At 48.8% G+C, this 24,667-nt stretch overlaps 1 protein-coding gene across 3 annotated transcripts in view; it reads left to right on the top strand.

Moving 5' to 3' along the window:
• The window catches only part of LOC147121742 (von Willebrand factor A domain-containing protein 5A-like), a 273,727-nt gene extending 265,389 nt beyond the window's left edge, over positions 1–8,338 (top strand). For 2 of the 3 annotated variants that reach the window (XM_085982208.1, XM_085982207.1), the window contains 3 exons: positions 3,890–4,011; positions 7,281–7,407; positions 7,967–8,338. In XM_085982208.1, coding sequence (XP_085838334.1) covers positions 3,890–4,011; positions 7,281–7,407; positions 7,967–8,046 — 329 coding nt within the window. In that variant the 3' untranslated portion in view covers positions 8,047–8,338. Of the gene's footprint in view, positions 1–3,886; positions 4,012–7,280; positions 7,408–7,966 lie in introns of all 3 variants that reach the window. The other variant, XM_085982206.1, reaches the window with a different exon arrangement.
• Positions 8,339–24,667: the final 16,329 nt, after the last annotated feature.

Raw genomic sequence — 24,667 nt, forward strand, 5'->3', positions numbered from 1 at the left:
AGTTACAAGTTGGGCAGGACAGGACATAGTAATATTCGGAGTCGTCCGACAGGTCAGCGAGAGGGTCGTCTATTTCCTCCATACCCAGCTGGACGTTAGCCAGCTCTTGTTCCAAATCCAGACATCTTTCCTGAAGAGACTTCTTCATGTGTACCTCTGCATCCAGCTTTTTCTGGGCTTTCAGCAAGTCGTTTACTAGTGACCTCATTTGTGATTTTAATACTTCAACTTCCTTTGGAGATTGATTGATCGGACTATGCAATCCCTCTACCGGAGCAGCTGTTTCAGCGGTCTGTTGTTCTACATTGACATGAGTCAGCGTACTTTTGGCATCCAATGGCTGCTCTGTTGCAGTCGTTTCAGTCTGTGTCGTCACATCAGCCATCTCAATGACTTTTGAGAGCTCCGAACCCTTTTCCTTTGAAGATCGCAGCTCATGTTCAAGTTTTTCCCATTTCAGAGTCTTGTCCCTCAGCATATGAAGGAGTTGGCTGACCGTTAACTCTTCTGACACCAGATTATGGCACGCACCTTCAGAACCTGAATCAGCTTTGATTCGTTCGGCCTCCTCGCGCAGATGGTTGGTGTGCTCCTGCTCCATTTTCTCCATCAGTTGCTTCTGTTGCCTTTCCAGATTCTCCCACTCTGTAACAAAGAACTTTTTTATTTCATTCATCTCTTGCTCAAAACGGCGAATCATTTGTTCTAATTGCTGTTGTAGTTTGAAATGGAGTTGAGTTCGAGCCCAGTGTCCCTCAAGAATGTGCATATCAGTAGACTTGACAGACTCAGAATTCTCTGTTAAACTATGTTGTTGTTGCTCAGTGGAATTCTGTGCTGAAACTTTGTCTTTTGCACATGGGTTGGTCTTACCATCATCAGTTCTAGAGTCTGGGCTGATTATCTGCACCGAGTTCTCACTCTTTATGGCTTTTAGCGAATGCCAGTCCATATTTATGTTTCTAAACCACTCCCGGCCTAGTAGTGGTGGACCTCCCTCCGGTAGCACATATAAGTCCATTATTTGACTTCCTTCGCCCTTGTTGGCCACTGCAACCTTTATTGTCCCGATGGGGTACACTCTCTGCCCCGTGTAGGTTGTCAATATAATCTCCGTATCCTGTAGGGGAATATGTTGGAATAACCTTCTGTAATCTTTCTTATTCATGACCGACAATGCCGATCCAGTGTCCAATTCCATTTTTACTTGGACTCCTTCTATCTGAAGAGTAACCCAAATTGTCTGGAGGTCTGCACCCTTACCAACGTTGAGTACCCTTAAGCTAGCCAGTTCAATACTGCTTAAGCCAGCCAGTTCATTACTGCTAGCGTCTGAATCGGACTCCTGTTCGGCCACCTTGTGTACTTTTGCGTATTTTCCTTGCGGTGACTTCTTGTTGCTGGTCTTCTTCCCTGACCTGCATACTCTAGCTATATGTCCAAGCCTACCACAAGTTCTACATTCTTGGTTTTTAAACCAACACTGGTTCTGATCATGCGTTGTCTTTCCACAACGATAACATTTGCCAGAACTCACACCCAATTTGTGTGCACTGAGCTCCGGTGACCGTAGCTGCATTACTGCCGTGCCTCTCGCTGCGGCTTCGTGTGCTGCTGCCATAGTGACCGCCTTCTCAAGCGTCAGCTCATTCTCCTCGAGCAGTCGCTTTTGTGTATCCTGTTTAAATAAACCACACACAAATTTGTCTCGTAGTGCATCTGTCAGTCCCGTTCCAAACTGGCAATATTTCGCTAATTTACGCAATTCCAGCAAATATTCAGCATTGCTTTCATGCTGTAGCTGCCTTCTGTTGTAAAATTTAAATCGTTCCGCTAGCATCAGCGGCGTGGGGTTTAGATGATCTTTCAGGACAGTAACAATCTCATCGAACGTCTTATCCGCCGGTTCATCTGGTGATAACAGGTGTTTCAATTGCCCGTATGTCTTCGCACCCATTAAATTTAATAATGTTAGTGCTTTATCAGCCTCACGAATTTTATTGGCCTTACAATAATTTTTAACTCGTTCAACATATATGGCCCAATCTTCGATGTCACTATCAAAGTTGCTAATATTCCCGTGTTTAGGCATTGTAGTACTTTATCAGATTTGCAATTTCTCAGATTTTTTTTTTTTTACTGCTATCCAAGATGGCGGCTTCCCGCTCTTGCCGTCGTCCTCCGCCCACAAAATGGCGGTTTTCCCGCACTTGGCGGTCTTCACCCGTCCCCCGACGCCGTCTCCCTTCAGCCCCGAGTGCGGCCCTTATCTCCGCCGCGATCGATGGCCCGCGCTTTTCACCGCGGCTCTCGCGCCTTCAGTGTCTGCCGACGCTGCGCCTTTCAGCCCGAGTGCGGCCCTTATCAGGGATTGCGATCGATGGCCCTTCTACCTCCGACTTCCCCCAGCCCTGTCTTTGCAGCCAACGCTGCTTGGCTTACCCACCACCGAGGTTGAAAAAGAAGCTGCAGGATGTCTTCTGTCCTCCAGTTTTCAGTCGCTGATGGAGGCTTCAGGGTCCTAATGTCTGTCGCTTCCAGTGGGGTGGTGAGATTTGAAACCTCTCTTCAACGTCCTGTCTGTGGACGAAGCCGCCGTGGAATAACTGCCGCAGGGTAAGAACCTGACTCGTCGCCAGTGTTAAGTCTGTGAGTTGTTCAAGTAATTAATACTCAGACTTAATCAGTAACAATAAAACAGGTCTTTACTGGTTGGAGGTAGGGACTACACTGAATACAAGATTACTGCACAGTGCTTATATACCGGTGTGTTCACCCCCGGTATTACGTCTACAGCAGCCTGAGAAAGTAGTACATCTCTTAAGGTGGAACAGGCTTAAGCTCTCTTAAGGTGGAACAGGTTACATACACAACAGCAACCAATTTGTGCACAGCAAGATCCCACAAACTGCACTGCAGGAGGGATGAATGACCAGATCATCTGTTTGGAGTGATGTTAGTTAAGGGATAAATATCAGCCCACGACAGCGGGAGAAATCCCCTGCTCTTCTTCCAATAGTGGTCGTGGGAGCTATTACGCCCTCCTGAGAGGGCAGCCGGGACCCTCGGTGGTGCCAGTCTTACAGATTTGACTGTCTTATTGAGGTGTATTCTCGGGTTGTGGGTGTCGCTGGCAAGGCCCCGGGCATTTATTACCCATCCCCTAGTTGCCCCTTGAGAAGGTGTTGGTGGGCCTTCTTGAACCGCTGCAGTCCATGAGGTGAAGCTGCTCCCACGGTGCTGTTACGTAAGGAGTTCCAGAATTTGGATGCAGCGACGATGAAGGAATGGCCGATATATGTCCAAGTCGGGATGGTGTGTGACATAGAGGGGGAACTTGGAGGTGGTGGTGTTCCCATGCGCCTGCTACCCTTCTTCTTTTAGGTGGAAGAGGTCGCGGGTTTGGGAGGTGATGTTGAAGGAGCCTTGGCGAGTTGCTGTGGTGCTTCCTGTAGATGGTACACGCTGCAGTCATGGCGCGCCGGTGGTGGAGGGAGTGAATGTTTAAGGAGGTGGAAGTAGGCTGTCTTGGTGATGGAGAGGATAAGGGGTCGGAAATTAAGCTTGGAGTCAAATGGGATGCTGAGATTGAGAACGGTCGGGTTCAGCCTCAAACAGTGGCCAAGGGAGAGGGATGGAGTCACTGGCTGGGGAGCGGATTTTGTGACGGGGACTGAAGACAATGGCTTTAATCTTCCCAGCTCGGGGTCAAATGAGATGCCGAGGTTACGAGATTTGTTTACCCATGAAATGGAGTCTTTAGTAAAAAGGCCTTTCCTGCTAGCGCTGTGAACGGTGCATTCAAGGGGCTGGGCAGAGGCCAGTCCTGTCGCTCCGACTCATGATGGCCTCTTCCCGTCTCCTTTTTTCTTTGCTCCCCTCCCAGCAGAGTCTCCGGTGATGAAGCTGATTTCGCTGCAGAACGCGGACGGATCTTGGCGTCTAGACGGCAGTCTGGAGACGCTGCTGGGCCTGAAGCCTAAAGAGATCGGACAGACGATCCCCCGCCAGGTAAGGCCTCAGCGAGAACCGTGCTTATCGATTCATTTCAAGGGAAGGGGATGGAAAGGACCCAAAGCATTCATAGACGTTGGAACCGAGGGCCCGTCTGCGCTCTCAGGTGGACGCAAAAGATCCCACAGCTACTGTTGGAAGAAGAGCAGGGGGAGTTCTCCCCTGTGGCCCGGGCCCAATATTTATCCCTCAATCAACATCACTAACAAACTGAGGATCTGTTTATTTATCGAATAGCTATTTGTGGGATCTTGCTGTGCGCAAATTGGCCGCTCCGTTTGCTACAACACTGACTACACTTCAAAAGTACTTTATTGATTTGGATGTCCTGAGGTTGTAAAAGAAAGATCTTGCTTTTTTAGAGCACCTTTCATCACCGCATGACGTCCCAAAGTGCTTTACAGCCAAAGAGTTGCTTTTTTGAAGTCTAGTCATTGTTCTAATGTAGGAAACAGGGCAGTCGATTTGCACACAGCAGTGAGATAAATGACCAGATCATCTGTTTTTAGGTATTGGTTGAGGGATAAATATTGGCCCCGGGACACCGAGTAGAACTCCCCTGCTCTTCTTCCAATAGTGGCCATGGGATCTTTAAATCCACCTAAGAGGGCAGACGGGGCCCTGGTTCTAGCGTCGTATCACAAAGACGACACGTCCAACACTGCAGCACTCCCTCGGTCCTGGATTATCGGGCTTGAGTCTCTGGAGTGGGGGCTTGAATCCACGACCTTCCATGAGACCCACTGAGCCACGGCAACACTGCAAGGGACATTTCTCATCTGTCCCTCAGTTTCTAAGTTTTCCCAACCTGTAGCAGCAGGTCAGAGGTCAGCTCGGTGAACTGTCAGTTAGTCCCAACAGCAACCCTTCCCCCTCCCCATCATCCCCTCCCTGGTACGACCAAGAACACCCGGTCATCCCCGCCCGGCAGTCACTATGGTATGTTGGCCTTCGTAGCAAGAGGGTTCGAGTACAGGAACAAGGATGTCTTGCTACAGTTGTACAGGGCCTTGGTGAAACCGCACCTTGAGTATTGTGTGCAGTTTTGGTCGCCTTATCTGAGGAAGGACGTTCTTGCCATGGAAGGAGTGCAGCGAAGATTCACCAGACTGATACCTGGGATGGCAGGAATGACGTATGAGGAGAGATTGTGTCGATTGGGCTTATATTCACTGGAGTTTAGAAGATTGAGAGGGGATCTCATCGAAACCTATAAAATTCTGTCAGGCCTAGACAGACTAGATGCTGGAAGGATGTTCCCGATGGTTGGGGAGTCCAGAACCAGGGGTCATAGTCTAAGGATAAGGGGTAAGCCATTTAGGACTGAAATGAGGAGGAATTTCTTCACCCAGAGAGTGGTGAACCTGTGGAATTCTCTGCCACAGAGGGCGGTGGAGGCCAGTTCATTAAATATATTCAAGAAAGAGTTGGATATATTTCTTAAGGCTAAAGGGATCAAGGGATATGGGGAGAAGGCAGGGACAGGGTACTGAATTTGGATGATCAGCCATGATCTCATTGAATGGCGGAGCAGGCTCGAAGGGCCGAATGGCCGAATCCTGCTCCTATCTTCTATGCTATGTTTCTACCCGTGCCACAAAACTAATCGATGGAACATTGTAGAGGGAGCTTTACTCTGTATCTAACCCGTGCTGTACCTGCCCTGTGGGTGTTTGATGGGATAGTGTAGAGGGAGCTTTACACTGTATCTAACCCATGCTGTACCTGCCCTGGGAGTGTTTGATGGGACAGTGTAGAGGGAGCTTTACTCTGTATCTAACCCATGCTGTACCTACCCTGGGAGTGTTTGATGGGACACTGTAGAGGGAGCTTTACTCTGTATCTAACCCATGCTGTACCTACCCTGGGAGTGTTTGATGGGTCAGTGTAGAGGGAGCTTTACTCTGTATCTAACCCGTGCTGTATCTGACCTGGGAATGTTTGATGGGACAGTGTAGAGGGAGCTTTACTCTGTCTCTAACCTGTGCTGTACCTGCCCTGGGAGTGTTTGATGGGACAGTGTAGAGGGAGATTTACTCTGTATCTAACCCGTGCTGTACCTGCCCTGGGAGTGTTTGATGGGACAGTGTAGAGGGAGCTTTACTCTGTATCTAACCCGTGCTGTACCTGCCCTGGGAGTGTTTGATGGGACAGTGTAGAGGGAGCTTTACTCTGTATCTAACCCGTGCTGTACCTGCCCTGGGAGTGTTTGATGGGACAGTGTAGAGGGAGCTTTACTCTGTATCTAACCCGTGCTGTGCCTGCCCTCGGAGTGTTTGATGGGACACTGTAGAGGGAGCATTACTCTGTATCTAACCCGTGCTGTACCTGCCCTGGGAGTTGTAATGATATCAGCAAATAGAGATGGTATTTGCCTGTTCGATTATGATGCCTTACCAGCATGATTGCATGTATTGATTGCTTGTGCCTGACCAGCAGAGGGCATGTGACCGAGACAAGCAAGGCAGTTTAGTTTAGTTTCAGTTTCGTTCTAGATGCATCACAAGCATGGAGTCTCCTGTAAATGCTGTTAAAAAGAGTTCAACATACTTTAGATAAAAACTCATTCTCTTTCATGAATGTGTCGTCATTGAACCCACATACAAATCAATACAGGAGTGTTTGATGGGACAGTGTAGAGGGAGCTTTATTCTGTATCTAAGCTGTGCTGTACCTGCCCTGGGAGTGTTTGACAATACAGTGTAGAGAGAGCTTTAATCTATATCTAACCCGTGCTGTACCGGCCCTGGGAGTGTTTGATGGGACAGTGTAGAGGGAGCTTTAATCTGTATCTAACCCGTGCTGTACCTGCCCTGGGAGTGTTTGATGGGACAGTGTAGAGGGAGATTTACTCTGTATCTAACCCGTACTGTACCTGCCCTGGGAGTGTTTGATGAGTCAGTGGAGACGGAGTTTTACTCTGTAACTAACCCATGCTGTACCTGCCCTGGGAGTGTTTGATGGGACAGTGTAAAGGGAGCTTTACTCTATATCTAACCCGTGCTATACCTGCCCTGGGAGTGTTTGATGGGACAGTGTAAAGGGAGCTTTACTCTGTATCTAACCCGTGCTGTACCTCCCCTGGGAGTGTTTGATGGGACAGTGTAAAGGGAGCTTTACTCTGTATCTAACCCATGCTATACATGCCTTGGGAGTGTTTTACCGTCCCCTGCCGTGCCCATCTTAATCGTACAATACCTGACTCTGCTCTAAGTACACAGTTGCTTTGTCCCTCTCTCACTGATGCTTCTCTCTGTCCCTTTAAGGATATTGACCAGACTCTGTGGGTCACGGTCCTGGCGGTGATTTGGCTGCACGCATTTGGTGCCGACACGAAAGATGAGTGGGAGATTCTGGTGGACAAGTCGGTGTCCTGGATCAAGGCCAACGCAGGTGAGGGCGAAGGTCAGATCGGAGGTCAGGAGGCCGAGGCCAACTCAAGGAGGCCATTGTATTGATCTCAGTCAACACTCAGCGCAAAGTCTTCTCTGTTCCTCTCCCTCAGGGAGATATCTGTACACTGATTGGTGTCTCTCAGTCTCTCTCCCTCAGGGAGATACCTGTACACTGACTGGTGTCTCTCAGTCCCTCTCCCTCAGGGAGATATCTGTACACTGACTGATGTCTCTTAGTCCCTCTCCCTCAGGGAGATATCTGTACACTGGTGTCTCTCAGTCTCTCTCCCTCAGGGAGATACCTGTACACTGACTGATGTCTCTTAGTCCCTCTCCCTCAGGGAGATATCTGTACACTGACTGGTGTCTCTCAGTCCCTCTCCCTCAGGGAGATATCTGTACACTGACTGGTGTCTCTCAGTCCCTTTCCATCAGGGAGATATCTGTACACTGACTGGTGTCTCTCAGTCCCTTTCCATCAGGGAGATATCTGTACACTGACTGGTGTCTCTCTAGCCTAGATTAACAGTCATTTTAATTCTTGTGTCCTACTCCAGGTCCTGACCTCGGGGGATGCGTGAAAGCTGGAAATGACCTGCTGAAAACCTCGGTCGATCCGCATGTGTTCGGACTGTGAAAGATCTTTGTACGAACAAGAAGGAGGACCAAATTAATACTTGTGTTGATTTGGTAACTGTAGGTTGTCGTTGGTGTATAAGCATGGATTCTTGCTCACTGCCTCTTGCTTTCTCTCTCCATCTCTCCGTTTCATCGGGATCTTGGTCTAAATGTACACGAGCGCTGCTAAAGAATTTGCTTCTTGGAACATTTGATATGTTTTGTAAATTGAAGAAATGCATTGCTATTTCGTCGCTTTGTGTAATCATCTCACTTTCAAATAAATTTGACTGCTCGATTTTTAACCTGAATGTTTTCGGGTCTGACTGTGTGGTAGTTGTCAGCATTCAGAGTCGATCAGGCTGCAGTGGGCGGCAGGTGTGCTCTCGCGTAATAAAAGTTGTTAAGTTTGTTAATTATGGGGGGCGGCATCTCGCTGAGGGCTCTTGTCTTTGAAGTGTCGACGTACTCAGGCTTGCAGGCTGAAGAAAGTAGATGAAATTCATGAACGTTAACGGTTGAATACTGAGGCTTCCCATGGGCAAGATATCATTGCTAACGCAGTCAGATGTCATAAATAAACTGTGCACAAGACAAGCCAAAGGTCCGCTCGCTATCTACTCGAGTGTTGGGAATGGTTAATAGCTCCATACACCTAGATCCCGGGTGTCGGCTTGTTGGAGACTTGGACTGGGATCTTCCATTTCCCTGCTCTTGCCGCGAGCCCCAAGGACAAATCAGGAAATTCATTACCCCCCCCACCACCATCCCATAATTTTGCGACAGTAAAGGAAGTTGGTGGAAGTTCGAAGGCGGGGGCAGACAGAGGGAATTTCCTGATATACTCTCCCGTCCTGAGCTGGGGCGGTATATTTTATCCCAGTGTTTTTCTGCTGACCGGGATTGATGGGAAAAGTTTTGTTGGTCTACCTATCCTGGAGGAATTCCCCAGCACTACATTTAGGTATCAGCCATGGCTCAGTCGGTCTCACTCTCGCCTCTGAGTCAGAAGGTCCAGAGACTCGAGTCCCATAGTCCGGGGCCGACACTCCCGGTGCCAGTACGGCCGCAGCACTGTCGGAGGTGCCGTCTTTCAGATGTGACTTTAAAGCAGACTTTGATGTCCACCCTCTGCCCGCTTAGGTGGACATCAAAGATACCACTGCCACTATTTTTAAGAAGAGTGGGGTAGTTCTCCCTTGGGACGAATATTTACCCCTCTACAACACCTGAAAACAGATGATCTGGTCATTTATCACATTGCTTTTTGTGGGATCTTGCTGTGTGCGAATTGATTGCTGGATTTCCTACATTACAACAGTGACTACACTTCCAAAAAGTACTTCACTGCCTGTAGAACACTTAGGGATGCCCTGAGGTAGTGAAAAGCGCTCTATAAATGCAAGATTTTCTTTCCCCTCCAAGTCACCCACCAAAGTCCTTTCTATTGGGGAAGAGAAAGATGGCGGCTGGGTCATGTGACTGCCCCTCTGAACGATCGCGCAGACTAGAAGCGCTTCTGACATTCCTCTTCCCATTTGTTCCGTGGCATCTCGGGCATTCCCTGTCTGGAGAATCTGGTCAGTGACTCCAGGCCTGCGATGGGAAGTAAGTGGGATAAAGACCGACCCTTTTGCTGGTCTGGAGAATGTAGGATCAGGCGGAGGCCATTCAGCCCCTCGAGTCTGTTCGGCCATTCAATGGTTGATCTGTATCTTAACTCCATCTACCCTCCTCGGTTCCATAACCTTTAATACCCTGGCCTAACCAAAACCTATCAATCTCAATTTGGAAATTTTCAATTGAACTTCAGCCTCAACAGCTTTTTGGGGGAGAGAGTTCCAGATTTCCACTGCCCTTTGTGTGAAGAAGTGCTTCCTGACATCCCCCCTAAATGGCCTGGCTCTAATTTTAAGATAATTCTCCAACAACAACAACCTGTATTTATATAGCGTCTTTAACATAGTAAAATGTCCCAAGGCACTTCGCAGGAGTGCCATAATTTGACACCGAGCCACATAAGGAGAAATTAGGACAGGTGACCAAAGGCTTGGTCAAAGAGGTAGATTTTAAAGAGCATCTTAAAGGAGGAAAGAGAGGTGGCGAGGCGGAGAGGTTTAGGCAGGGAATTCCAGAGCTTGGGGCCTAGGCAACAGAAGGCACGGCCACCAATGGTTGAGCGATTATAATCAGGGATGCGCAATAGGCCAGAATTAAAGGAACGCAGATATCTCGGGGGGTTTGTAGGGCGGGAGGAGATTTCAGAGATTACAGGGGGTTGAAAACAAGGATGAGAATTTTGAAATCGAGGCGTTGCTTAAACGGGAGCCAATGTAGGTCAGCGAGCACAGGGTGATGGGTGAACGGGACTTGGTGCGAGTTAGGACACGGGCAGCCGAGTTTTGGATGACCTCGAGTTTACATAGGGTAGAATGAGGGAAGCTAGCCAGGAGTGCGTTGGAATTGTCAAGTCTGGAGGGAACAAAGACATGGATGAGGGTTTCAGCAGCGGATGAGCTGAGGCAAGGGCGGAGACCGGCGATGTTATGGAGGTGGAAATAGGCGGTCTTAGTTGTGGCGTGGATATGTGGGCGGAAGCTCATTTCAGGGTCAAATATGACACCAAGGTTGCGAACAATCTGGTTCAGCCTCAGTTGCCAGTGAGAGAGATGGAGTCAGTGGCTAGGGAACGGAGTTTGTGGCAGGGACCGAAAACAATGGCTTCGGTCTTCCCAATATTTAGTTGGAGGAAATTTCTGCTCATCCAGTACTGGATGTTGGACAAGCAGTCGGACAATTTAGAGACCGTGGAGGGGTCGAGAGAGGTGGTGGTGAGGTGGAGCTGGGTGTTGTCAGCGTACATGTGGAAACTGACGCTCCCTTGTCAGTCTGTTTCTCACACACACACAGTGAACGGCCCTTTGATTTTCATTCACATTAGTAGACCCGACCTCAGTTTTCTCGCTTACGTTCGTCCGACACGGGAAGATGTGTGGAATATAAACCGTGGGAGTGGGTGAAACTATTTTTTGGGGGTGGGGGGTGCAGTGGGGCGGGGAGGGCAGGTGGTCAACTGCAGTTTCTCGATGAGATCGCTGAGTGAGAGAACACAGGTCGCATCGACTGGTGGGAGTGGAAATCAAAGGGGCCTTTCGCTGTCCTGCCTGTGTGACTGTCACACTGAAACCCACACTCTCTGCTGCAACCAAACCAGAACTGACCCACTTCAAACTTATTGCACCACTTTCCGTCACCTCAAGATCTGGGTTTGAGCCACAGAGGATTCCGGCAATGCCGAAGGCGGCCATTTGGCCCATTGTGTCTTTTTTTTAAAATTTGTTTATGGGATGTGGGCGTCGCTGGCAAGGCCAGCATTTATTGCCCATCCCTAATTGCCCCTTGAGAAGGTGGTGGTGAGCCGCCTTCTTGAACCGCTGCAGTCCGTGTGGTGAAGGTACTCCCACAGTGCTGTTAGGGAGGGAGTTCCAGGATTTTGACCTAGCGACGATGAAGGATTGGTGATATATTTCCAAGTCCAGATGGTGTGTGACATAGAGGGGAACTTGGGGGGTGGTGGTGTTCCCATGCGCCTGCTGCCCTTGTCCTTCTAGGTGGAAGAGGTCGCAGGTTTGGGAGGTGCTGCCGAAGAAGCCTTGGAGAGTTACTGCAGTGCTGGCTCTTTGCTAGATCAATCTCAAACTGCACACCCGCTACCGCCTGCCCCCTCCGGCTGGGATCAATCACAGAGCACAGACGGGGTAGGGGGTGGAATCTAGGCCCTTCCTGTGCTGTGTGGGGCTCAGTACCAATTGCAGCCTCCCCCCCGCAACCGCCGCCCGCCCCCGGCTGGGATGCTGAGTCTTGTAGAAGTTCTGCTTTATTTCTTTGTACTCAGTTCCCCCTCACTGTTGTATATTCACAACAGAAATCAGACTTGGGGGCCCTGGGTCTCTCGGCCAGGATTGGCAGGGTTTGGGGGCATGGCTTGGCGAATCTTTCCGCCTCCCCTCCCCAGTTACAACGAATCGGGGCCTGCGATTTCCCGGCCCACGACCCCGTGGGGAAATCGGCCAGGTTACCCCACCTGGCGCAGTCCGCGTTCGGGATTGGGCAACCCCGTCACACAGAAGCCCCTCCCCCCACCATCCAACCCATTTCCAGCCTCAGGGTCCTTTACAGGCTCCCTCGGCTCTTCCACCGCCCTCCCCCCACTCCCATCCCCCGCCCCCCACACCACCTGGAGTGGGTAAGGGGAGGGTAGAGCAGGCCTTGGAGGACTCGGTGTTGCCGTGTAATGTGCAGTTAGACGGGAGGGAAAAGGGGAGGGTCTCTTTAGCGAGAGAGACACAAGCACCCACCCGCCCCCAACCGCCCCCCCCCCCAACTCACCGATGGCAAGCAGCTCGTGGAGAGGTAGGTGAGAAGGTTGGACATCCCTCACTGCCAGTGTGAGGAAGAAGCTTAGTGACCTGGTCAGGTCAGGCAAGGTAAGACGAACCAAGCAGGAGGTCCATTAACACATCGTAGGAAGTAGCATCTGCTTATCGCGCTCTCTTAAAGGATCCAAGATGGTCGCGAGCTGCACTGCCCCCAAACACAGGCCTCGGCCTGTACCTCAGGAGAGGCTCCAGCCCCTCCTGTTCAGCCTTCACTCATTTTAGGGGCAGCCTCCTTCTGTGGGACTCTGTCCCTTAGAATTTGGAACCTCAGCTCACTACCAGCAGAGGGTGAAAGGTGAGTGTCTGACCCACTGCCCCCTACCCAGTCCTCCATCTGTGAGAGAGGTGACCTTCACACCCCTCTGTCTGGGGCTGGATTTGACCCCAGATCCCAGAGGGTGAAAGGTCAGTGTCTGACCCACTGCCCCCTACCCAGTCCTCCATCTGTGAGAGAGGTGACCTTCACACCCCTCTGTCTGGGGCTGGATTTGACCCCAGATCCCAGAGGGTGAAAGGTCAGTGTTTGACCCACTGCCCCCTACCCAGTCCCCTGAATCTGTGAGGAATTTCTTCTTTGGCCATTTTTAAGGCACTGTTTTGTTGTTTAGTTAAAGTGCACGGAATGACCGTACGTGAGCTGCTCACGTGACCTGCTCACCAGGCAGTCAGGGCCGGAATGTGCAGGTAGGACAGGGATCATTTCACTTCCTGTTGTCCTGTGTTGGCATCAGTAGATGGTGCTGCTCCATCAATATTAACAGTTCCATTTGTGTGAGAGAGAGAGAGGGATAGATACAGAGCGACGGTAGATAGAGAGAGAGAGAGAGAGAGATAGAGAGACAGAGATATAGAGAGAGAGATGGGGAGATATAGCGAGAGAGAGATGGAGAGCTATATAGAGAGAGATGGAAAGATATGGAGAGAAACAGAGAAATATAGAGAAACGAAGATATAGAGATATGGAGAGGTATAGAGAAACGGTATAGAGAGATGGAGAGATATAGAGAGATGGAGAGATATAGAGAGATGGAGAACTATAGACAGGCAGAGAGATATGGAGAGACGGAGTGATAGAGAGAGACAGAGAGATAGATAGAGACTGGGAGATAGAGACGGAGAGATAGAAAGAGACAGAGAGATAGAGACTGAGAGATAGAGATGGAGACAGAGAGATGGGTAGATACAGATAGATCGAGAGATGAATAGTAATCCCACAGACCGTTGTTTACAGGCTCCTCACCCCTCACTCCCCTCCCACCGCCCCCCCCCCCGCCCCCGCCCCCACACTCCCCCTATCCCACAGACAGGCACTCTCCTGGTAAAATGAACAGATGAGAATTGCCCTTTTCCCCAAAAGGTTTAACATAAATTACCAAAAAAAAATGTTTTAAACCTCCCTGTGGAAGATGACTCCTCACTTGGGTACCAGTACATTGAGGAGCCAACTAGGGAACAGGCTATCCTAGATTGGGTATTGTGCAATGAGAAGGGGTTAATTAATAATCTTGTTGTGCGGGGTCCTTTAGGAAAGAGTGACCATAACATGATAGAATTCTTCATTAAAATGGAAAGTGAAGAAGTCCAATCCGAAACTAGAGTCCTAAATCTAAACAAAGAAACTACGATGGTATGAGGAGTGAGTTGGCTGTGATAGATTGGGGAGCTTCATTAAAAGGCATGACGGTGGATAGGCAATGGCTAACATTTAAGGAACGAATGCATGAATTGCAACAGTTATATATTCCTTTCTGGCGCAAAAACACAAAAGGAAAAGCGGCCCAACCATGGCTAACAAAAGAAATTAAGGATAGTATTAGATCCAAAGAGGAGTCATATAAAGTTGCCAGAAAAAGTAGCAAGCCTGAGGCTTGGGAGCAGTTTAAAGTTCAGCAAAAAAGGACCAAGTGATTGATTAGGAGGGGGAAAATAGAGTATGAGCGTAAACTTGCAAGGAACATAAAAGCCGATTGTAAAAGCTTCTACAAGTATGTAAAAAGAAAAAGATTAGTGAAGACAAATGTAGGTCCCTTACAGGAGAATTTATAATGGGGAACAAGGAAATGGAAAAGCAATTAAACAAATACTTTGGTTCTGTCTTCACGGAAAAGGACACAAATAACTTCCCAGAAATGCTAGGGAACCAAGGGTCTTGTGAGAAGGAGAAATGAAAGGAAATTAGTATTAGTAAAAAAATAGTGCTGGAAAAATTAATGAGACTGAAAGCTGATAAATCCCCAGGGCCTGATAATCTGTATCCCCGAGTACTAAAAGAGGTAGCCATGGAAATAGTGGATGCATTGGTTGTCATCATCCAAAATTCTATAGGTTATGGAACAGTTCCTGCAGATTGGAGGGTGGCAAATGTAACCCCACTATTTAAAAAGGAAGGAGAGAGAAAACAGGGAACTACAGGCCAGTTAGCCTAACATCAGTAGTAGGGAAAATGCTAGAGTCTATTATAAAGGATGTGATAACAGGGCATTTAGAAAATATCAACGGGATTAGACAAAGTCAACATGGATTTATGAAAGGGAAATCGTGTTTGACAAACCTACTGGAAATTTTTGAGGATGTAACTGATACAATAGATAAGGGAGAACCAGTGGATGTGGTGTATTTGGATTTTCAGAAGGCCTTTGATAAAGTCCCACATAAGAGGTTAGTGTGCAAAATTAAAGCACATGGGATTGGGGGTAATATACTGGCATGGATTGAAAATTGGTTAACAGACAGGAAACAGAGAGTAGGAATAAATGGGTCTTTTTCAGGGTGGCAGGCGGTGACTAGTGGGGTACCGCAGGGATCAGTGCTTGGGCCCCAGCTATTCACAATATATATTAATGGTTTGGATGAGGGAACCAAATGTAATATTTCCAATTTTGCTGACAACACGAAACCTTATTTAAAAAGGGCAGTAGACAGAAGGCTGGAAACTATAGACCGGTTAGCCTAACATCTGTGGTAGGTAAAATTTTGGAGTCCATTATTAAGGAGACAGTAACAGGACATTTGGATAATCATAATTTAATAGGACAAAGTCAGCATGGTTTTATGAAGGGGAAGTCATGTTTGACAAATTTGCTGGAGTTCTTTGAGGAAGTAACATATAGGGTGGATAAAGGGAAACCAGTGGACGTAGTGTATTTAGACTTCCAAAAGGCATTTGACAAGGTGCCACACAAAAGATTATTGCTTAAGATAAAAAATCACGGGATTGGGGGTAATATTCTGGCATGGATAGAGGATTGGCTATCTAACAGAAGGCAGAGAGTTGGGATAAATGGTTCATTCTCAGACTGGCAATCAGTAACTAGTGGTGTTCCGCAGGGGTCAGTGCTGGGTCCCCAACTCTTTACAATCTATATTAACGATTTGGAGGAGGGGACCGAGTGTAACATATCAAAGTTTGCAGATGATACTAAGATGGGAGGGAAAGTAGTGAGTGAGGAGGACATAAAAAACCTGCAAGGGGACATAGACAGGCTAAGTAAGTGGGCAGAGATTTGGCAGATGGAATACAATACTGGAAAGTGTGAGGTTATGCACTTTGGCAGGAAAAATCGTAGAGCAAGTTATTATCTTAATGGCAAGAAACTGGAAAGTACTGAAATATAAAGGGATCTGGGGGTCCTGGTGCACCAAACTCAAAAGGTTAGTATGCAGGTGCAGCAAGTGATTAAGAAGGCCAATGGAATGTTGGCTTTCATTGCTAGGGGGATAGAATATAAAAATAGGGAGGTATTGCTTCAGTTGTACAAGGTATTGGTGAGACCGCAGCTGGAATACTGCATACAGTTTTGGTGTCCATACTTAAGAAAAGACATACTTGCTCTCGAGTCAGTACAAAGAAGGTTCACTCGGTTAATCCCGGGGATGAGGGGGTGGACATATGAGGAGAGGTTGAGTAGATTGGGACTCTACTCATTGGAGTTCAGAAGAATGAGAGGCGATCTTATTGAAACATATAAGATTGTGAAGGGGTTGGATCGGATGGATGCGGGGAGGATGTTCCCGATGATGGGTGAAACTAGAACTAGGGGGCATAGTCTTAGAATAAGGGGCTGCTCTTTCAAAACTGAGATGAGGAGGAACTACTTCACTCAGAGGGTGGTAGGTGTTAAGTATGTGTATTGTATTGAACAATTAACACAAAGACTTAAACGTATAACTCAACAGGTCTTTACTGGTTGGAGGTAGGGACTATACTGAATACAAGATTACTGCACAGTGCTTATATACCGGTGTGTTCACCCCCGGTATTACGTCTACAGCAGCCTGAGAAAGTAGTACATCTCTTAAGGTGGAACAGGCTTAAGCTCTCTTAAGGTGGAACAGGTTACATACACAACAGTAGGTCCATGGAATATGCTGCCCCAAAAAGCTGTAGAAGCTACATCATTACATAAATTTAAAACAGAAATAGACAGTTTCCTAGAAGTAAAGGGAATTAAGGGTTACGGGGAGTGGGCAGGAATTTGGACATGAGTCTAGGTTCGGATCGGACATGGCCCTGTGGGTAGCGGAGCGGGCCCAGAGGCCGTGTAGCCTGATCCTGCTCCTATTTCGTGTGTCTAATTCTGTTAGATTCAGGAGATGGTTCTGTGATAGTAGATTGGCGGTTAGGATCAGATCAGCCATGATCTTATTGAATGGCGGAGCAGGCTCGAGGGGCCGATTGGCCTACTCCTGCTCCTATTTCTTATGTTCTTATATTCTTATGTTAGGTGGGATTGTGAGTTGTGAGGAGGATGCAAAGAGGCTTCAAGGCGATTTAGACAAGTTGAGTGAGTGGGCAAATACATGGCAGATGCAGTATAATGTGGATAAATCTGAAGTTATCCACTTCAATAGGAAAAACAGAAAGGTAGAGTATTATTTAAATGGTGCTAGATTGGGAAATGTTGATGTACAGAGGGACCTGGGTGTCCTTGTACACCAATCACTGAAAGCAAACATGCAGGTGCAGCAAACAGTTAGGAAGGCAAATGGTATGTTGGCCTTCATTGCAAGAGGATTTGAGTACAGGAGCAAGGATGTCTTACTACAGTTATACAGGGCCTTGGTGAGACCACACCTGGAGTACTGTGTGCAGTTTTGGTCTCCTTACCTAAGAGAGGATATACTTGCCATAGAGGGAGTGCAGCGAAGGTTCACCAGACTGATTCCTGGGATGGCAGGACTGTCGTATGAGGAGAGATTGGGTCGACTAGGCCTGTATTCACTCGAGTTTAAAAGAATGAGAGGGGACCTCATTGAAAGGTATAAAATTCTGACAGGGCTAGACAGACTGGACACAGGGAGGATGTTTCCCCTGGCTGGGAGGGGTCTAGAACGAGGGGTCACAGTCTCAGGATACGGGGGTAGGACATTTAGGACTGAGATGAGGAGAAATTTCTTCACTCAGAGGGTGGTCAACCTGTGGAATTCTCTACCATAGAAGGCTGTAGAGGCCAAGTCACTGAATATATTTAAGAAGGAGATAGATTTCTAGACACAAAAGGCATCAAGGGGTATTGGGAGAGAGCGGGAATATGGTATTGAGATAGAGGATCAGCCATGATCATATTGAATGGCGGAGCAGGCTCGAGGGGCTGAATGGCCTACTCCTGCTCCTATTTTTCTATGTTTCTATGTTTCTATGTTTCTATGGTATGTGTTCCATGGACTCTGGATGCCCTCCTGTGCACTGTACTGTTGGAGGTTCTGTGATTCGGATGCCACGTTAAATCTATGCCCCCTTCTGCTCTCCCATGGCTACTATTGGAAATAGAGCAGGGGAGTTTTCCCCTGTGTCCTGGGCTAATATTTATCCCTCAACTAACAGGAGGAGGCCAGCCCCTCAAACCTGTTACATAGGAACAGGAGGAGGCCATTCAGCCCCTCGAACCTGTCACATAGGAACAGGAGGAGGCCATTCAGCCCCTCGGGCCTGTTACATAGGAACAGGAGGAGGCCATTCAGCCCCTCGAACCTGTTACATAGGAACAGGAGGAGGCCATTCAGCCCCTCGAACCTGTCACATAGGAACAGGAGGAGGCCATTCAGCCCCTCGAACCTGTCACATAGGAACAGGAGGAGGCCATTCAGCCCCTCGGGCCTGTTACATAGGAACAGGAGGAGGCCATTCAGCCCCTCGGGCCTGTTACATAGGAACAGGAGGAGGCCATTCAGCCCCTCGAACCTGTCACATAGGAACAGGAGGAGGCCATTCAGCCCCTTGGGCCTGTTACATAGGAACAGGAGGAGGCTATTCAGCCCCTCGGGCCTGTTACATAGGAACAGGAGGAGGCCATTCAGCCCCTCGAGCCTGTTCCGCCATCCATTTAGATCATTGTGTCTGAACTGCATCTACCAGCCTTGGATCCGTAACCCTGCCTAACAAAAATCTATCAATCGAAATTTTCAATCGACCCCCCCAGCCTCAACAACTTTTTGGGGGAAGAGATTTCCAGATTTCCACTACCCTTTGTGTGAAGAAGTGCTTCCTGACATCACCCCTGAACGGCCTGGTTCTGATTTTAAGGTCATTAACCCTTGCTCTGGACTCCCACACCAGAGGAAATAATTTCTCTCTGTCTACCCTATTGACTTCTTTAATCATCTTAAAACACCTCGCTTAGACCACCCCTTAACTTTCTATACAACCATGGGTTTGGCTGCAGTTTTTTTTCATTCGTTTATGGGATCAGAGCGTCGCTGGCAAGGCCAGCATTTATTGCCCATCCTTAATTGCCCCTTGAGAAGGTGGTGGTGAGCCACCTTCTTGAACCGCTGCAGTCCGTGTGATGAAGGTACTCCCACAGTGCTGTTACAGTGGGAAGGGACTGGGCCTGTTGTGATTCTGGATTCCACCCAACTCTGCTTTTAAAGTTTGTCTGCAGTTTAGGAGAGCAGCCCTGTGATTTGGATGAGCTCGGAAGCCCCCCACTCGCTTGGCCCCCCTGTTTTACAAGCAGGAATTCCTGGCCTGGGATAGAGTGCTTGGTGCCCCTTTGATTCGAGGGCGAGCCAGGGAGTGTATTGATCATTCTGTACAAAGGCAGCATTGGACATGCAAGGATGGGAGATTCACAATACCACCAAAGAGGGCAGGAGATCAGCTCCAGCGCAGTGCCGGATGAATGGCCAGTCCCCAATTAACCTCTGATAGTGCCAAATAGAAGAGAAACAACAACAGGCTACATATATATAGTGCCTTTACCATAGTAAAACCTCCCAAGGCGCTTCACAGGAGTGTAACAAAGATTGACACCCAGCCACCTAAGGAGACATTCTTCTCTTCTTCTTATGCAGTCCCTGGGAACTGAGGATGACTTGCTTCCACACTAACAATGAGTTCTCGGGTGACTGATGAGTCCAATGTGGGACCTACAGTCTCTGTCACAGGTGGGGCAGGCTGTGGTTGAAGGGGCGGGAGGGCGGGGTGCTTGGGTTGACGTGCGCTCCTTGCGCTGTTTGCGCTTGGCTTCCTCTTTCTCCCGGCGAAGAGACTCGAGGTGTTCAGCACCTTCCCGGATGCTTCTCCTCCACTTTGTGTGGTCTTGGGCCAGGGATTCCCAGGTGTCAGTGGGGATGTTACACTTTTTCAAGGTGGCTTTGAGGGTGTCCTTGAAGTGTTTCCTCTGCCCACCAGAGGCTCTCTTGCCGTGTTGGAGCTCCGAGTAGAGCGCTTGTTTTGGGAGTCTCGTATCGGGCATGCGGACAATGTGACCCGTCCATCGGAGCTGATCGGGCGTGGGCAAAGCTTCGATGCTGGGGATGTTGGCCTGAGCAAGAACACTGACGTTGGTGCACCTAGCCTGCCAATGGATTTGCAGGATCTTGCGGAGGCAGCGTTGGTGGTACCTCTCCAGAGCTTTGAGGTGCCTGCTGTACATGGTCCATGTCTCTGAGGCATACAGCAGGGCAGGTATCACTGCTGCCCTGTAGACCATGAGCTTAGTGCCGGGTTCCTCTCTTCCTCAGGCGACCGAAGGCTGCACTGGCACACTGAATGCGGTGTTGGACTTCGTCATCGACGTCTGCCCTTGTTGACAGTAGGCCCCCGAGGTATGGAAAGTGGTCCACGTTGTGCAAGGCCTTTTCGTGGATTTTGATAATCGGGGGCAGTACTATGTGGCAGGGGCAGGTTGGTAGACGACCTTTGTCTTACGGATGTTTAGTGGTGGTTTAGGACAGGTGAGGTAGGTTTTAAGAAGCGTCTTAAAGGGGGACAGAAAGGTGGAGAAGTTTAGGGAGGGAATTCCAGAGCTTAGGGCCTAGCACGGCCACCAATGGTGGAGCAAAGGGAGTGGAGGATGTGCAAGAGGCTAGAATTGGAGGAGCGTAGAGTTCTCGGAGGGTTGTAGGACTGGAGAAGGTTACAGAGATGGATCACGAAACCGCAGCACTGAAAGGCTGGGAGCTGATGTCTTCACAGCAGACAACAGGCCTTTGAGATATTGGGCCTAGCTTCTGGGCACCATACTTTAGGAAGGATGTCGAGAAACTGGCGAGGGTGCAGGAGAGATTCACTGAGATGGTCCCAGAGGCTTTAGTTATGAGGAGAGACTAAAAGGAACTGGCAACTCTTTCCATTAGGACAAAGAAGGTTAAGAGGCGATCTGTTGGAGGGGTTCAAAATCGTGAGGGGTTGTGGCGTGTTAAATGGGGATTCCCCCTGGTTGGTGAGTCAGTAACTAGGGGTCATCCAATTAAGATCAGCACCCAAAGCAGCGGTTAGGAGGAAGTTTTTTTTAAATTTATTCCATGGCGAGTGATGTTATGATTGGAGAGAAAGACCTGCATTTATATAGCGCCTTTCATGACCACCGGACGTCCCAAAGTGCTTTACAGCCAATGAAGTACATTTGAAGTGTAGTCGCTGTTGTAATGTGGGAAACACGGCGGCCAAATTGCGCACAGCAAGCTCCCACAAACAGCAATGTGATGAAGACCAGTTAATTTGTTTTTAGTGATGTTGATTGAGTCAGGACACCGGGGAGAAGTCTCCGCCTGCTCTTCTTCGAAATAGTGGCCCTGGGATCTTTTACATCCAGCCGAGAGAGAGCAGACGGGGCCTCGGTTTAACGTTTCATCCGCAAGGCAGCAGCTCCGACAGTGCAGCGCTTCCCTCAGCCCCGCACTGGGAGTATCCGCCTAGCTTTATGTGCTCACGTCTCAGGAGTGGGACTGCGGCTCCGCAACCTTCTGACCTCAGAGGCATCACTGCTGCCAACTGGGGGCCGCTCGTTCCTCTTGCACCGTGTTCAGCAAGTGTGCGACACAACAGGAGCATCACTGCTGCCAACTGAGCCACAGCTGACACATTGGAAGGTGTTCCTGGCCTAGTACCGGCAACCCAGAGGTCATGGTTTGCAACCCCATCATTGGGTATTGCTGCCGGGAATCAATTCGGCAAAAAGAAATGTGGAGATGTCTGGCGAGGACCCGATCAGGCCCGTGGCGATGCCTGCACAGTTAAATACCTACCACCACCTGGGCTCACTCAGGAAGAATACCACCAGTTGGGCAGCCGCCGCCCATGAGACCCAAAGCCCGTTAAGGAATCAGCACCTTCAGGGGAGATGGTGGCAAAAGCGAGGGAGGATTCCCCCCCCGCTCAGGATTCTCTGAGATTCATCATGACCTTGCATCTGTAAAGTCCGGCGCTGTATCCGGTGGGAGGAGAGGGGGTGCGGGCGGGGGAGAGAGACCTCCTGGCGATCCAACAAAGGCCTATCTGCCAAGGCCCCACAGGCAGTCTCTCCTCCCATCTCCCCCGCTTTGCAGACCACCATCGCTGCGGTGCCCAGTGCTTCCCCCCCTGGTTAAACAGCTAGGTCCCAATGACCGTCCGGCGAGGAGAAAGCCGACATGTGGATTCCAGCCACGAGGGGCCAGACGCCCTCGCCCTCCCCGGCACGGTGGTTGTGCAGCTGTGGGTGACCGGTGAGGTCTGGCACAAAGGGTGGGGTGGGGGGGGCGGGAGGTGCTGAGGGTGGGACAGGTCACGACCAAGGTTCCCTTTCATTTTTTGGGTGGGCCACAGGGACCCATTCAAATTTCCGCGCATACGCGGCTTTTCCATTCAGGAGCTGGTGACCGGTTTGCGCAGGGGCCTCCAGAGCGTAGCGTGACGACACAGCTTAATGGGAGCATTGGTCACGACCCGCCAAGAGTGGAAAAAATGCCAAAGGGGAGCGGGAAGCCGGGTGGCTCGGTCGCTCTCACTGTCTCCGAGTCAGAAGGTCGTGGGTTCGAGCCCCGTAATCCAGGGCCGACACTCCCGGTGCCAGTACTGAGGGAGTGCTGCACTGTCGGAGGTGCCATCTTTCGGATGAAACATTAAACCGAGGGCCCCGTCTGCCCTCTCTCGGGTGGACGTAAAAGATCCCACAGCCACCATTGGAAGAAGAGCAAGGGGGGGGAGTTCTCCTCGGTATCCTGGGGCCAATGTTTATCCCTCAACCAACATCACCAAAATACAGATGATCTGGTCATTTATCACACTGCTGTTTGTGGGAGCTTGCTGTGTGCAAATTGGCTACCGCGTTTCCTACATTACAACAGTGACTACACTCCAAAAAATGTACTGCATTGGCTGGAAAGCGCTTTGGGATGTCTGGTGTAAGGTGCTATAGAAATGCAAGACTTTTTTTCCTTTCTCTCTCTCTGTCTCTCTCTCTCTGTCTGTCTGTCTCTCTCTCTGTCTCTCTCTCTCTGTCTGTCTCTCTCTCTCTCTGTCTGTCTCTCTCTCTCTGTCTGTCTGTCTCTCTCTCTCTGTCTGTCTGTCTCTCTCTCTGTCTCTCTCTGTCTCTCTCTCTCTCTGTCTCTCTCTCTCTGTCTGTCTGTCTCTCTCTCTGTCAATTAAATTCAATTCAATTCAAATCGCTTTATTGGCATGACAAGTTACATCTTATGTTGCCAAAGCATCGAAAAACATTCATGTTTGTACACAAAAATACAGATCTATCCATACAGTGTATAAACAGATATATCCCTGAGTGTATAAATATACTTTCATATAATTTATATATACTCTTTTCTTATATTTAGTGGTTGTCCCTCTGTTTATGGCAAGCTGTAACATAGTGTGCCGCTAGTGTTACACAATTTCTCTCTTCCCCTAGTAGGTATGGGAGTTTTTGGTCGTCATTCAAATTTCTGAATTCCGGGCATATTTTTGTGAATTTTGGGTAGAAATTCTCCCCTATGCCCTGATATTTTCTACAAGCTATGAGGAAGTGCATCTCTGCCTCCACCACTCCCTGACTGCAGTGAGAGCATATCCTGTCCTCTCTTGGTAGCCGGGTCTGCCTGTGTCTACCTTTTTCGATCGCCAGGCTATGTTCACTAAGTCTGTACATTGTCAAGGTTTTTCTCAGTTTGCTATCCTTTACCATGGTCAGGTAATCAGCCATGTTGTATTGTCTGTTTAGGGCCAAGTAGCAATTGAGTTTGCTTTGGGTTTTTGTTGTTTCTGCCCAATATGACAGATATTTTTCCTTTTGCTTAGCGACGATTGTGTTGGGTCGAATTCTTTGTGTTACGCTGTCACTGTCCTGGGGCTGGTTATTGTTAGTAGTGTTAGTAATTACTTCACTGAGTCCCAGAACTAGTTGACTGAGGGTATTCTTCTTTATGGTCCTCTCTTGGCATTTCAGGGCTTGGTAATGATAGCATTGGGGGTTGCACATTTCTAAGTGTTTCCAAAATTTGGTGGCTCTTTTTTGGATAGTGATTATTAATGGATATTGGCCTAGTTCTGCCCTGCATGCATTGTTTACGGTTTTCCTTTGAGTCCGGAGGATACTTTTACAGAATTCTGCATGCAGGATCTCAATTGGGTGTTTGTCCCATTTTGCAAATTCTTGTTGTGTTAGCGGTCCCCACACCTCACTGCCATAGAGTGCAATTGGTTCAATTACTGATTTGAAAATTTTGAGCCAAATGCTAATTGGGATTTCTATTTGGATTGATTTTTTAATGGCATAGAAAGCCCTTCTTGCTTTCTCTTTCAGTTCATTCACAGCCAGTTTGAAATTTCCCATAGAACTGATTTTTAAGCCCATGTGTAGTTAGTGGTTTGTTCAATTTTGGTTGTTCCTAGTGTGAAATTTATTTTGGGTCCCTGATGTCTGGATCTTTGCTGGAACACAAGGACTTTGGTTTTTTGGGGATTTATTGTCAGGGCCCAGGTCTGGCAGAACGACTCCAGCA

This window comes from Somniosus microcephalus, chromosome 3, assembly GCF_052327205.1.
Source record: "Somniosus microcephalus isolate GS21.2 chromosome 3, FLI_Smic_1.0, whole genome shotgun sequence".
Classification (NCBI taxonomy): Eukaryota; Metazoa; Chordata; class Chondrichthyes; order Squaliformes; family Somniosidae; genus Somniosus; species Somniosus microcephalus.